The sequence below is a fragment of the Eurosta solidaginis genome, chromosome 5 (assembly GCF_040869045.1).
Source record: "Eurosta solidaginis isolate ZX-2024a chromosome 5, ASM4086904v1, whole genome shotgun sequence".
Taxonomy (NCBI): domain Eukaryota; kingdom Metazoa; phylum Arthropoda; class Insecta; order Diptera; family Tephritidae; genus Eurosta; species Eurosta solidaginis.
The window spans coordinates 18,412,045-18,426,566 of record NC_090323.1 but is presented as its reverse complement, the minus strand read 5'-3'; the positions used below and the strand labels follow the sequence as shown (position 1 = coordinate 18,426,566).

Genomic DNA, 14,522 nt, shown 5'->3' with positions numbered 1-14,522 from the left:
AAGATGTGAAATGTGTGATTAATAAGAGTACGTTGTGATCTATTTTTGAAAATTTCTTCTCAGCATTTTCGAAACATATTGTATTGTATTTTTAAAATTAGTGTGTGATAAGTAACAGAAGAATTGTGAGGTGCAAATATTATTAGTAGGCAAGTAAGTTCAGGTCAGGCAAAAGTTGTTCTGATTAATGTAAAAAACAAACAAACAAAAAACATATCCACCGAAAACGATTTGTAGTATGTAAGTGAGAAAAAAAATTACAATTTATTTATTTGGAAGTGCTTTTGAAGTGAACTATTTAATTTTGAAGTCATTCAACTTGAGAGCGTTTACCTGTGATATCATTATATAAGAGTGTAAAATATTACTTTAATATACAAACTAAAGCTATAAACTATACATACATATATATATATATATAACATAAAAACAGAGAAAGCAGAAAGTAATTGAATATTTTGCTACGATTTTGAAATTTGTGTAAAAATAATATTTATTATGAAAGATTTTTGAAATTAGAGAGCCGTGTTTTGACCAAATCGACATGGAATTGAGTGCGTAAATTTTTATATACATATGTAAATTTTTTTAATTTTGAAAATTTTTTCGTAATGAATTCTTACACTGGGAATATGAAAATTGAAGTTTTTTTATTTTCTGCATGAAAAATATCTTAAATCGAGTTTTATGAGCGGCATAGTAGTATTCATAACAGAAATCACATACTAAAATATTCAAGAAAATTTTCAGGCTTTAAAAAATTTTCATAAAATTTTGAACTTTTCAATTAAAATCTAAAATTTTTAGAATACGCAGTTTTTTAGGTCATATGCATTTTTTTACAAAGCTTCAGATCTTTAAAAGTAGCCGTTGGATTTTTGATGATTTTATTTGTAGGCTGCAAAGTTGGGCTCTTGTTTATAATCGATTATTCGGAAAATCGACTAGTCGACTTTTCGATTGGCAACTTTTGCATTGATTGAATATCGACTTCTCCGCATTGACTTTCAATCCGACATTAGATGCCCAGGTATGAATATCGCGAAGCGCCCGATCCATCAAAGAACTAATCGTTGGAAGGCAGTTTCCACTTATGACAATTGCAACGTCATCTGCGTAAGCCGTAAGTTTTACGGGTCCCTCATCGAATTGCCTGAGCAGTTGGTTGATGACCAGCGTCCACAGCAGAGGTGATAACACCCCTCCCTGCGGCGTGGCCCTGTCCACTAATTTCGTGGCCTCGTACAATCCCCATTGTGATGTAATCTTTCTGCAATTTAACATGCAGCCGATCCATCTGATTAAGGCAGGATGTACTTTAATGTAATTAAGACCATCCATAATCGCCCATTTTGCAACATTATTGAAAGCCCCGGCAATGTCCAAGAAGACTCCTAGAGCATACTCCTTATATTCCAGGGATTTCTCTATGCTTATTACCACCCTATGCAATGCGGTGTCTACCGACTTGCCTTTGGTGTACGCATGCTGTGTTGTGGAGAGCAGCTTTTCATCCACGTTGGGCTTTATGTACACATCTATCAGCCTCTCAAAGGTTTTGAGCAGAAATGATGTTAAGCTAATGGGTCTATAGTCTTTGTGATACACGTGATCGATCTTCCCCGCCTTTGGTAGAAAAGCTACACGAGCTGTTCTCCAAGAGTGCGGTACATGATTCAGTCGTATGCACCCATCGAATATTATTTTAAGCCATTCCACGACCGCCCTACTTGAGACTTGTAGCATGGCCGGGAATATACCATCTGGAACCGGCGATTTAAACTTAGAAAACGTCTTCACTGCCCACTCGATCTTGGTATCGGTCACCAAGCCCGGCACTACTACCTCCGTGATCGAAGTGTGAGTGATGTCTGCTGGCTCCTCTAAACCGTCTCCCGATGGGAAATGTGTGTCGAGAAGCACCTCAAGGGATTCCTCACTATTACGTGACCATTCCCCGTTCTCTTTCTTTATTAGTCCCTGGACTATGTTTCCCTTTGCTAGGACTTTTTTCAACCGTGCTGTTTCGCTGGAGCACTCTATGTCCGTACAGAAACTTTTCCACGAGTTTCTCTTCGCCCTGGTAATTTCACGCTTGTAGATCCTCAGTAGATCCCTGTACTCGTCCCGACACGCTTCGCTTTCAGCGGTCTTTGCGAGCTTAAACATTTCTTTTAACTGTCTTCTAAGAAAACTCAGCTCAGGGATTCAAGGGGTTGTGTAGCGCAATATATAGCTTCTCCAACCCAATTGTCAACCTCACCTTCGAGCGGCGAATCCCGTTTCACTAACAGACGAGGCTCTGGCGACCCCAAGCTCCTCATGGAACTTGGGGGTGGGGAGGGAGGGATGGCCTGAAGGTTTAATGTGGCCATATAAATTGTTCCCGAGATGGTCGGGCCAGCACCTTAATGGTGCTGTGTTACCGGAGCGTATCGGATCTGTATCCGACAAAGGACCATCACATCGATAACACTCCCCAAAACCTTCGGGGAGTAACTAATCGCTACAACAACAACAACAACAACAAGACTCAGCTCATTGCTCCACCATGGCGGCTTTGCTTTTCCTCTGAATCTTCTTAGAGGGCAAGCTTTGTTATATGCAGTCATAAGCGTCCTTGTTAGAAATTCATTCGACTCCTCCAGTTCCTCTACATTAGCAACCTCTTTGGGTTGTCCCAGTTTTTGTTTCCACATGTTTCTGGAATTTAGTCCAGTTCGTTGACCTAGGGTTTCTAAAGGTTCTTCCCTTCTCTACCCTCTTTAGGGGGATGTTGAAGCTGATATACGCATGGTCGGAGAAGGATGGTCTATCAAGAACCATCCAATCATACCTTGATATATCACGCTCGGAGCTCAATATAATATCCAGAACATTGCTGGATGTTGGACCAATGTATGTAGGGACATTTCCCCTGTTGGCTATCTGCAAATTGGTTTGCAGGATGTAACAAAACAGAGATTCGCCTCTCTCGTTCGTATCTGCTCTTCCCCACAATGAGACTGGTACAGAGAGTAAAAAGGTAGAGCGAGCCTCATATTTTGAATGTAGGAAAACCAATTTTCTGGCAAGAAAAAGTCGTACAGGTACATAAACTATTCGAAAATAAAAAAAAAAAACGAAATAAATTCTATCTTTCTTTCGTGCTCATTTCCCCATTTGCAATCACCTGAAATAGAAAGCAATTTTGTTTTTGTTTAGATTTTTATTGCTCTGGGCATTGTAATTTAACAAAACAGAAAAAACAGAATTAAAACATAAAGACTTGTGGGCGTAAATAGAAATTGAAACGAATAGGTATGAAGCATGTAATAAAACTAACGGTGCGACTGTGTATAGCCCCTGCAAAAATCGTTGGATCATGTGGTCCACTGGAGTACTTACCATTATGCTCCATTGTAATGCAGCAATGGACCAACTCATGTTTCGACACGAACATATTGTAAGCCGATGATTGCTCGTTTTTAACGATTGTAATCACTACACGATGTTTATTGGACTGTGGGTACTCCATGGATTACTCTAATGTAATGCGAAGCTGGAGTATATATGTCCAGTCCTAAGACATCGCAATGTTAATTGGACCATATTTTTTGTATGAATTGTGGTTAATTTTGGAGTACTCGGTTGGTCCATAGCGAGTACATATAGCATGCATGCATGGAGTACTCGCGATTTTTGCAGGGGCGGAATGAGTTTGGTAAACACATTTCGGCATCTGCAGTCGTTTACATTCCTGTCTTGCACATATTTTTGTGACCTCATAGTTATGTTAATTAAAATACAAAAAAAAAAATTTTTTTCAAAATTTATAAAATTTTTCTCTTTACATACTAAATTTGATATACAGATTGGATATGCGTGCGATTCTCTCACTCTGCATCCGATAAGCACCGGTTCGAAAGAAGTCATTAGAATGTTGTGCGAAACTAACTGGTGTTTTGTGAAAATGTCCTCCACTTTCGCTGCAGGGTATATATTAGACTGGGTCGATTTATTAACCGATATCGCGCCATCGATTTTTCGATAGGATTTGGGCTCAGGAAAAAAAGTTCCACTATGCATACCCAAAAATATAATTTTGGAGCCTGCGAAACTTCGTTTTTTTGACGTTTTTTCCACTTTTATTTCTAAGGTTTTTTTCATGATCGCGGTCATCGGTTAACTTTCGTCCATACAAATCTACCCACCCTAGTATATATGCTAGCATACTCAGCAGACTTTGTCCTGTGGTTGTTGTTGTTGTTGCAGTGCTTCGCCCCATCCAATAGGTGCGATTACTCACAAATTTTCATTCATATTCGCTATCCTGCAGGAGTCCGGAGAAACTTGCTGCTTCAACAGGGTTGGACCCAAAAAGGTTCCACATTGCAATTTAAAAGATTGTTGATTTTGTATGTCGGGTTTGATTCTGGGCTAAAGTGATGCACGTCTCCCTGGGGAGGTTGCTTTCTCAACTGCGAGCTTAGAATATTTGTCTATGAGAACAATGTTCAAAGGGCAATTGTTGGCATAGTAATTTTTTGACTTTTTGTGGATGTCTCTGAGGGCCTTTTTGTGATTTTTTCTTCATGCGGCTGACTTCTTGACTGCCGAGTTTCTTTATATTACTTAGAAAAATAACTTTTTAAGCTCGTGGAAGGCAGGGCCTCTTTAATCAGATGTCGTTGCGGATTCCGGGGTTTCTACTTACATAAATTAATAATAATTATATTTTTGTCTGCCCGGCGTACGTGTTATATATTAGTTTATTTTAAATATTTTGTAGGCGTTACGTTTTCATATATGGTATGTACAGTCATAATTTGTACATAAACAATATATATATATATACATATATATATATGTATATTAGACTGGGTCGATTTATTAACCGATATCGCGCCATCGATTTTTCGATAGGATTTGGGCTCCACAAAAAAAAAGATCCACTACGTATACCCAAAAAAATAATTTTCGAGCCTGCGAAATTTTATTTTTTTAACTTTTTTGACTTTGATTTTTAAGGTTTTTTTCATGACCTACTAAAATAATTTTCATTTGATTGTAAAATTTTCATGTAGGGTATACCGACCCAAAAATGTGCGCTAAAAACGTTGGCGATAACAGTTTTTTGAAAAAAAAAAATATTTTTTTACATATGAAAAATTTTTTAGCAGGTCATGAAAAAAACTTTAAAAATAAAAGTCGAAAAAAAGTCAAAAAAATTAAATTTCGAAGATTTTTTTGGGTATGCGTAGTGGAACTTTTTTTCTGACCCCAAATCCTATAGAAAAATCGATGGCGCGATATCGGTTAACTTTCGTCCATGTAAATCGGCCCACCCTAATGTATATACATAAGTACATACATATATGTATAAATATATAAAAAATAATTGGCAAAAAAACATTGTTCCCGCATAATTGAGTATGTAAAGTATTTGTACCAAGAATTTATTATGTAGTATGTGTTAAGAGACATGCATATTAGGGTGGGTCGAATTTATTTTCCCTTCTAAAAACCTATTATTTATTCACATCACATTCCTAGAAGACTGGCTATTTCGTTACTGTGTGGATATTTAGGAGACCTCGAATAGTATGTGCTCTCGATATTTAACTCCCTATTGTTAACCGGATAATTCCCAAGACGTTGTCTTATAACACTAACACTTCTAACTACTTCGTGATGAAATCGGTGACATATCTATATGACATTGTACTTCTGGTTGTTGTTGTTGTTGTAGCAGTGAGCAACATACCAAATGGGGTTACACTGAAATGACAGACCTTGGTCGCGAAAAAATCCAAGTCGACCCAGGCTGCCTTGGGAAGCGAGTGCTGCTGGTATCTGTAGGTCTCTATAACAACGCGAGCTGAGAGATTAATCAAGAAAAGATTAGTAGGCTGAGTGGAGAGTTCAAGTCTTAGCGTGAATACACGACAAAGTTTGAGCTTTTTAACTTATTTACTCTAATTGGCACTTAACTGCTTAAACGGCTTTAGCCGGGCAACAGCGCCAGTGGCTTCCTCGTTGTGCTAAATGGCTTCAATTGGTGACACCAAGGGGATTTGAATCCCTTCCAGCCCAAGGGGGTCCCTTCTTTCTCTACTTCAGTAGTCATTTTTTGATAAGAAAACTTTCTTGGCCGCTGTATTTGAATTCCCTGGACTATGTAGACTCTACATTGTAGAGACTCACTAAGGCTCACCTATCAATAGTCATTGGGGTTCTGACACTGTCCCATGGGTATCCATGCGGTACGTCTCAATATACTGGAAACTGCATCCTGCTGCAGCTGTAGGGAGGATGATGAGGTGGAATCACCAAATCACTTTATGCTTGATTGCCCAGCTTTTGCCAGAACTAGGCGAAAGTACTTCGGTCGCGACTCATTTGCAGCTCCCGAGGATTTATCCAAAGTTGAGATCGGTATCATTTGGAGCTTTATCGTTGCTACCCAACGATTCTCTAAGTAGCTATATCTACGTTATCGTTATTTTATTGCATGTGGTATCACAACGGACGTTCATATTGTCCAAGTGAGCTCCCCTTATTAGGGCAGCTACCACCTAACCTAATCTAACCTATGTAGGGACTCATAAATCTTTCGCAGAACTTTCTCACTCTCACAGAGCGGCCTCATCAAATGTTGTCGGGGGGTCACCCGGTCTGAAACCTCGTTTAGTTTTGAACGGCTCAGAGAGCTCCTTCCCAAGGAAAACAAATTCAGGCATATCGGCATATAGGCGGCTCTTCTAAAATCAATGCGAAGGTAATGTGTGTCCATTCGCGGGTTTTTTCATATTGAACATCTGGTCAATGGTAGATTTATCAGTTCTGAAGCCGCATTTAAAAAGTCCAATCAGCCAATTCACTGTGAGTTGCAATACGCTTGACAGGACCTTATATGCGATACTAATTTGCAGGACATTACTTCTTGGGAACTGGGCAAAGAACACTTAGATTCGAGCGAAACTCCATGGACGCCTTTCGATGCCTAACTTGAAATGGACGATAAGTACAGAGTTCAGAGCCGATCGAGTTGCCATACAGAGAGTCTGATCGATGTACATACATACATATGTAACATACCACCAAGCGAAGGATACTCCAAAATGGCCCGAGGAGCAACTTTGAAAATATTTGCAACCCTCCTGATTACTGTCATACAAATGCAGAGCGATCGTGTTAAGTTCGACGTCTTCACTATCTTCCGATGAAAAGCGCCAGTAATTCAAATTTATTAAATTCTACTTAGCCTAAGGCATATGCAGTTTTTTGTTTATATTTTAAAAATTGAGTTGTCTTTGAAATACAACCAAGAATGATTTCTATTTTTAAGCCCTTTTTCATAAACGACAATAAAATAAATACTTTACTTACTTATTTATTTTTTGGACGAAATGCAAGCGTACATTCTTAACATAGACAGATGTACTAAATAAAAGTGCCAAGTGCGATTACGCATAGTAAATGTGTTTATGAAATGTGCAATTTACGTATATCTGTCCTCATACACAAGTATATGTATGAATACCCTTCAAAATGTGTTTAGCCAACCAAGAATAGCCTCAATAGTTTACGCTCGGAGTCATATGACGACCCCGAAGACTTCTGTCAGCACTTCTGTTGGGTGTAGTGTCTTGCGAAGTTTCGTAACAAGTGCGTAAGAAGGGAGATATTTCCTTGAGAATTTGAGTTATCTAGTTGATATCCAGCATCATTCTCCAGATACTCTCCAACTTTTGAAAAATTTTAAGTTCTCAAGTTGGTATTCAACAACATTCATCAAATATTCTCCCACCTTTGAGACACTTTTTAAACGGTTTTATTTAGCTTGACCTGACGGGCCGGCCACACGGCCGTTGTGAACGAATTGTGTAATTAAAATTTAAGTAACTCCCGATAAGCCACAAGCTTGAAACTTGGAAATAGTTCATAACCCGCTGACAATGCAATAATATGAAAAAATCCGATAGGTGGCGCATGGATCGAAATATTTCAAAAAATCGTATTTGTGGTCCGATTTGGCTCATATTGGAACACATAATACATACATGAATAGAAAGCGACAAACCGCTCATTTACTTCAATAGTGTCATAACTCAAAAGAAAAGCGACTTTTGAGTTAATAACATATAAACGTACCCAATCTCATGATCTATGTTGTATAAAAAAATCGTTGTGATCAGTTAAAAATTTACCACGTGCTATAAAAATGAAAATATGCCTTTATATGCGCAACATATGGCAGTTAAAATCTTTGAATGGCTCTCCTGGAAAATTGTGTTTTTTGAGTTATGACACTATTGAAGTAAATGAGCGATATGAAAAAATTGTCGCAAGGTGGCACAAGTATCGAGATATTCAAAAAAATCGTATTTGTGGTCCGATTAGGCTTATATTTAGAACACATAATACATACATGAATAGAAAGCGACACATGAGAAAAATCGCCACCAGGTGACGTAAGGATCGAGATATTCAAAAAATCGTATTTGTCGTCCGATTAGGCGCATATTTGGAACACATATTACCTACATGATTAGAAAGCGACATATGAAAAAACGCCGCCAGGTGGCGCAAGGAGCGAGATATTAAAAAAAATCGTATTTTTGGTCCGATTTGGCTCATATTTGGAACACATATTACACACATGAATAGAAAGCGACATATGAAAAAATCGTCGCCAGATGGCGCAAGGAACGAGATATTAAAAAAAATCGTATTTTTGGTCCGATTTGGCCCATATTTGGAACACATATTACATACAGAAATAGAAATCATTTTATGAGACAAAATCCCGCTAGGTGTAGCAAGGATCGCGGTATTCAAAATACTCGTATTTGTGGTCCGATTTCGCTCACATTTGGAACAAATATTCCATACAGTCCGGTAGAACTGACATCAAAATATTTTGGAGTTGGAGGAGGGACAAGGATACGTGGCGCCGAGTATAGCAGAGTCTTTGGAAGGATTATGTGACCTAGATTGTAACAAATTGTCAGGAAAAAGTCCTTGTAACAATGAGTCACTAAATGAACTAAATAAAATGAGAAATAATAGGCAATTAAATAAAGACTAAAAACTTGAAAAAAAAAATTTAAAAAAATTTTAGTTAAACGGTTTTATTGAAAGCAATACTTACATTACGTAATAATAATACTAGAAGCTAGAAAATAATTAGGTAGGTCCTAGGTACTAGTCATTACATTCCTCATCAATCTAGGGCGTTGATCATACAATTAAATAAAAGTGTTGGACGCGTCAAATTTCTATTGATAGTCATAAGTAAGACCAACTGAACCTTAATCAGGTTATGCTACGCGTCACATTTTTAGAAATTTCACGCGCCCAACGCTTTTATTTAATTGTCTGAGTAACGCCCTAGATTGATGAGTAGTGTGATGACTAGTACCTAGGACCTACCTAATTATTTTCTAGCTTTTAGTATTATTATTACTTAATGTAAGTATTGCTTTCAATAAAACCGTTCAACTTAAAAATTTACTTTTAATTATTTTATTAGTTCTCATGTTAATATCCAAGAACACTCAACTAATACTCTCCAGTCTTTGAGACATTTTTAGTTCTCAAGTTGATATCCAACATCATTCTCCAAATACTCTCCAACCTTTGAGTAATTGTTAGCTATCAAATTGATGTCCAATTTTTTCCCCTAACCATTGAGACGTTTTAAATTCACAAATTGATATCGATTTGTGCTCCAAATTTTTCCAAGCTTTTAATTCTTAACTTGATTCTCCAATTATTCTCCAATCTCTCCGTTTGAGAAGTTTTAAGAAATGTATAGTTTTCAAGTCGATTTCTTCATCACTCTTCAATTGTTCTCCAAATTTTGATAAGTATTGAAAATTTTATAGTTCTTTAGTTAATCGCCAACATTATCAAAAAGAACGAAAAAGAAAAAAACAAAGGAGAGTACAGCTCGGTTATCTGAAACCACTCTGGAGGAAGGAGGGAGCACAAAATAATTGCTAAACGATTTCCTTCACTGTACTCCCACCAGAAAATGCTCGATTAAGATCCCAATGAGTAGTCATAGGGAGAGACGGCTAAGTTTACTAAGGAACTAGATCGATTCTCATTGATGTCGGACCAAGTTTGTCTACACACCACAACTTCAACAAACCCCCTGCGTAGAACCTAAATTGCAAACTGTTAGGAAGTGCAAATTTAGGTTGCTCCCAGAAAACCACTGCCCCAAGAACGCTTTGTCGGTAGATGTGTCGTGTTTTTTTTTTTTTTTTAATCTAATATTGAAATCTCAAGGATTTAAGTAACCTTCATTATACTCAGTTCAGCAGAGCTCACAGAGTATATTAACTTTGATTGGATAACGGTTGGTTGTACAGGTATAAAGGAATCGAGATAGATATAGACTTCCATATATCAAAATCATCAGGATTGAAAAAAAATTTGATTGAGCCATGTCTGTCCGTCCGTCCGTCCGTCCGTCCGTCTGTCCGTTAACACGTTAACTTGAGTAAATTTTGAGGTATCTTGATGAAATTTGGTATGTAGGTTCCTGAGCACTCATCTCAGATCGCTATTTAAAATGAACAATATCGAACTATAACCACGCCCACTTTTTCGATATCGAAAATTTCGAAAAACCGAAAAAGTGCGATAATTCCTTACCAAAGACGAATAAAGCTATGAAACTTGGTAGGTGAGTTGAACTTATGACGCAGAATAGAAAATTAGTAAAATTTTGGACAATGGGCGTGGCACCGCCCACTTTTAAAAGAAGGTAATTTAAAAGTTTTACAAGCTGTAATTTGGCAGTCGTTGAAGATATCATGATGAAATTTGGCAGGAACGTTACTCCTATTACTATATGTATGCTTAATAAAAATTAGCAAAATCGGAGAACGACAACGCCCACTTTTAAAAAAAACTTCTTTTTAAAGTCAAATTTTAACAAAAAATTTAATATCTTTACAGTATATAAGTAAATTATGTCAACATTCAACTCCAGTAATGATATGCTGAAACAAAATGCAAAAATAAAAGAAAATTTCAAAATGGGCGTGGCCCCGCCTTTTTTCATTTAATTTGTCTAGGATACTTTTAATGCCATAAGTCGAATAAAAATTTACCAATCCTTGTGAAATTTGATAGGGGCTTAGATTCTGGGACGATAACTTATTTATGTGAAAAAAGGCGAAATCGGTTGAAGCCACGCCCAGTTTTTATACACAGTCGACCGTCTGTTCGTCCGCTGGGCCGTTAACACGATAACCTGAGTAAAAATCGATATATCTTTACTAAACTCAGTTCACGTATTTACCTGAACTCACTTTGTATTGGTATAAAAAATGGCCGAAATCGGACTATGACCACGCCCACTTTTTCGATATCGAAAATTACGAAAAACGAAAAAGTGCCATAATTCTATACCAAATACGAAAAAAGGGATGAAATATGGTATTTGGATTAGTTTATTGACGCAAAATATAACTTTAGAAAAAAACTTTGTAAAATGGGTGTGACACCTACCATATTAAGTAGAATGAAATGAAAAAGTTCTGCAGGGCGAAATAAAAAACCCTTGAAATCTTGGCAGGAATACTGTTCGTGATATTATATATATAAATAAATTAGCGGTATCCAACAGATGATGTTCTGGGTCACCCTGGTCCATATTTTGGTCGATATCTGGAAAACGCCTTCACATATACAACTACCACCACTCCCTTTTAAAAGCCTCATTAATACATTTAATTTGATACCCATATCGTACAAACACATTCTAGAGTCACCCCTGGTCCACCTCTATGGCGATATCTCGAAAAGGCGTCCACCTATAGAACTAAGCCCACGCTCCACCCGTTTTGGGCTTAAAGTTTCACGGTTGTTCAGCTCTGAGGCCTCGATTACGACAGGGTCTTTCTTCCATCCGGAATCTAAACATAACGAAAATGTGATCTTATTTATAGTTTCATAAAGATGTATTTAATTTATCTTTCAGAATGTCCAGTTATCGCCCACGAAGAACTCGCATTTATGGAGCAAATTATGATATCGGCGAAAGCTCGTACAAAAAAGTATTGGAAGATTTAGATAATAAAAGAGGAATTGGCAGGTAAGTACGTACATATGTACCGCAAATAAGCCAGGTCAACGGGAACGTCGCTCCATTCGATTGTAATGTAAATAGCGGTATCCCTAAATCACATGGGACAGACACTGAAAGAGAGCATAACAGTGTTCTGCCCTGCATCATCGCAATTGTCCTGGTTGGCTCAGGAGTAGAACGGCCCCGGTTGAATTTATTATAAAACTTTTGTGCAAGAGCAATGTCGCAGCAGAGTGTTCTACCTCTTCTACTATGTGTTATGGCAGTAATCGAGCTTTCTCACCTCCAGCACTCTTACCAACTTTGACTTTATTCCATACAAGACAACTGCTCCCTGTGCAAGCTTCCGTCAGTCATTCCGCTGGGAGTGGAATGGTGAAAGGGGACTGCTTGATTATTCCCATATTGGTAGAAGGTTGGGGGGGGGGGGGGGGGGGGGGGGTCTCTGTGTGCCTACAGAGCACAATATCTTCCTGCTTTAGATGTATTGAGATCTACCGATGTACATCTATATGTAAAATTCTTGAATGCATTTTTTTTTCTAATTTTTAGGAACATAGACTCGCATATTCCTTTGGGCCGTGAAACGAGTTTACCACCAAAAGTAACATTTCTGCAAGATGAAGACGATTTTGATCGAGAGAAATATAGAGCTTCACTAAGAGCCAAGCTACAAATGGACGATGAAGGTATCATAGAAAACAATACATATTCAGTACTTATTTATAAACTTTCCAACTATTTTAGATACGGACGTTTTTGGTGCGACACTGCGAAAATCAAAATTAAGAAACAAATTTTTGGAAGAAGAAGGTATGTATAAGCTTGTCTGTACTTCTAAATAACTCACGGTTCGTCACATTCAAAAATTTTGGAATCAAAAAACATGTTTGTTTCTAGATGAAGATATATTAGGTGGCGCCTTCAAACCATCAAGATTCAGAGGTTTAGATGAGTCTGCTGTTGAATCATCATCTTCATTGAAATCATCATTGAAATACAGAGCTTCGGCAGAGCCTTTCGAATCGGCCTTTAAATCACTAAAATTGAATGGTGCGGATGAGTCAGGACTCGGTGAGAGTATGAAGCATAGAGCTTTAAAAGGTAGATCAAGCTTGGATGATGTGGATAATCAGGTATGATATAATGAAATTCCTTAAAAAAATAAAACAGCTCGATAAGATCGTCTTGGGAGCTTTCCTCAATACACCTGATCTTTCAGTAAAGTTAACAATTATATTACAAAAAGTCTTAATATATATATATTCACATGAGCGAGAGAAAGCTCGATTGCATGGTATCAAATAAGGGCTTTCATCATCAATATCATGAACTTGACAGCTTTCAATATCATTTCTTAGCTGAAAGTTACTGCCCAAGGGAAAGCTCGATTACGCGGTATCAAATAAGGGCTTTCATCATCCATATCATGAATTTGATAGCTTTTAGCATCATTTCTTAGCAAAAATTTACTGATCAAGGGAAAGATCGATTGCGTGGCCTTAAATAAGGGCTTTCATCATCATTAGCCTGAGCTTGACAGCTTTCAGCATCATTTCTTAGCTGAAAGTTACTTTTCTTAACTTTGTTTTAAACAATAATTTCTTTAACTTAAAAAACAAGCTAGCTTGGCTTCTTAAACTTTCATTTTGTATTACAATTTGCATAGCCTTCTCTTTTAATTGGTTTTTTATTGCATATACCTTTTATTTATATTTATATTTTATTTGTCTTAGGACTCTACCGCATTTTCTTCTAGACGTATTAAAATAAGAAGTGAAAATGTCATAATGGGTGATAGCAGTACCACAACTGAAGCTTCGTCACGCATGAAAGCTACAAAAGCTCGCCTCGCCGATTTAGAAACTGAAATGTCATCGATATATGATAAACAAAGTGAAAGAGAAAAGCGTAAACATAATTTAAGAAAATTATTAAATGATAGTGAATCGGACGTTTTTAAATCGTTAGAAATATAATTGTTGTGATGTTACGTAATATTTGGAAAGGAAATTGAATTGTAGAATATAAAGTGTTTAAGTAAATGTTAAAAAAAAAAAAAATTATAACTATAACCAATAAATAAATTGTTTTTATGTTAATAATCGACTAGTTTATATTGGCATAACAGGTGCCAAGAGACCGTCCCCTGTCAATGCACTTAGTGTCTGAGTTAGAATACCTCACTTTCCCATTCTATTAGAGAAGGCGGCAACACTTGCTGCATAGGAAAGTAGTAAGAAAATTGATAGATAGAACTCTTTGGGAAGCAGGCTGCAACTTCAAAAAAATCGATAGCAATGTGATACTACCGCACTCTTTTTAGACAGAAATCCATGTAATAGAAGTTTGCGGTAGAGAATGTATACGAAGAGATTTATCCTCGAGAAATACCTTTATCATGTCATACAGCCATGCAGCTTTGCAGTCT

General features: G+C 37.2%; 1 protein-coding gene across 4 annotated transcripts; it reads left to right on the top strand.

The window, feature by feature from the left end:
• On the top strand, positions 1 to 14,196 carry LOC137233505 (uncharacterized). 4 transcript variants are annotated; one of them, XM_067756568.1, is made up of 6 exons: positions 1 to 153; positions 11,984 to 12,097; positions 12,644 to 12,780; positions 12,839 to 12,904; positions 12,992 to 13,227; positions 13,828 to 14,196. In XM_067756568.1, the coding sequence occupies exons 2-6, from the start codon at positions 11,985 to 11,987 to the stop codon at positions 14,068 to 14,070; spliced, it is 795 nt and encodes a 264-aa protein (XP_067612669.1). In that variant the 5' UTR covers positions 1 to 153; position 11,984; the 3' UTR covers positions 14,071 to 14,196. The 4 variants fall into 4 exon arrangements, with proteins under 4 accessions (XP_067612669.1, XP_067612668.1, XP_067612670.1 ...); XM_067756567.1 differs by having other exon boundaries at positions 88 to 240; XM_067756569.1 differs by having other exon boundaries at positions 106 to 149.
• Positions 14,197 to 14,522: the final 326 nt, after the last annotated feature.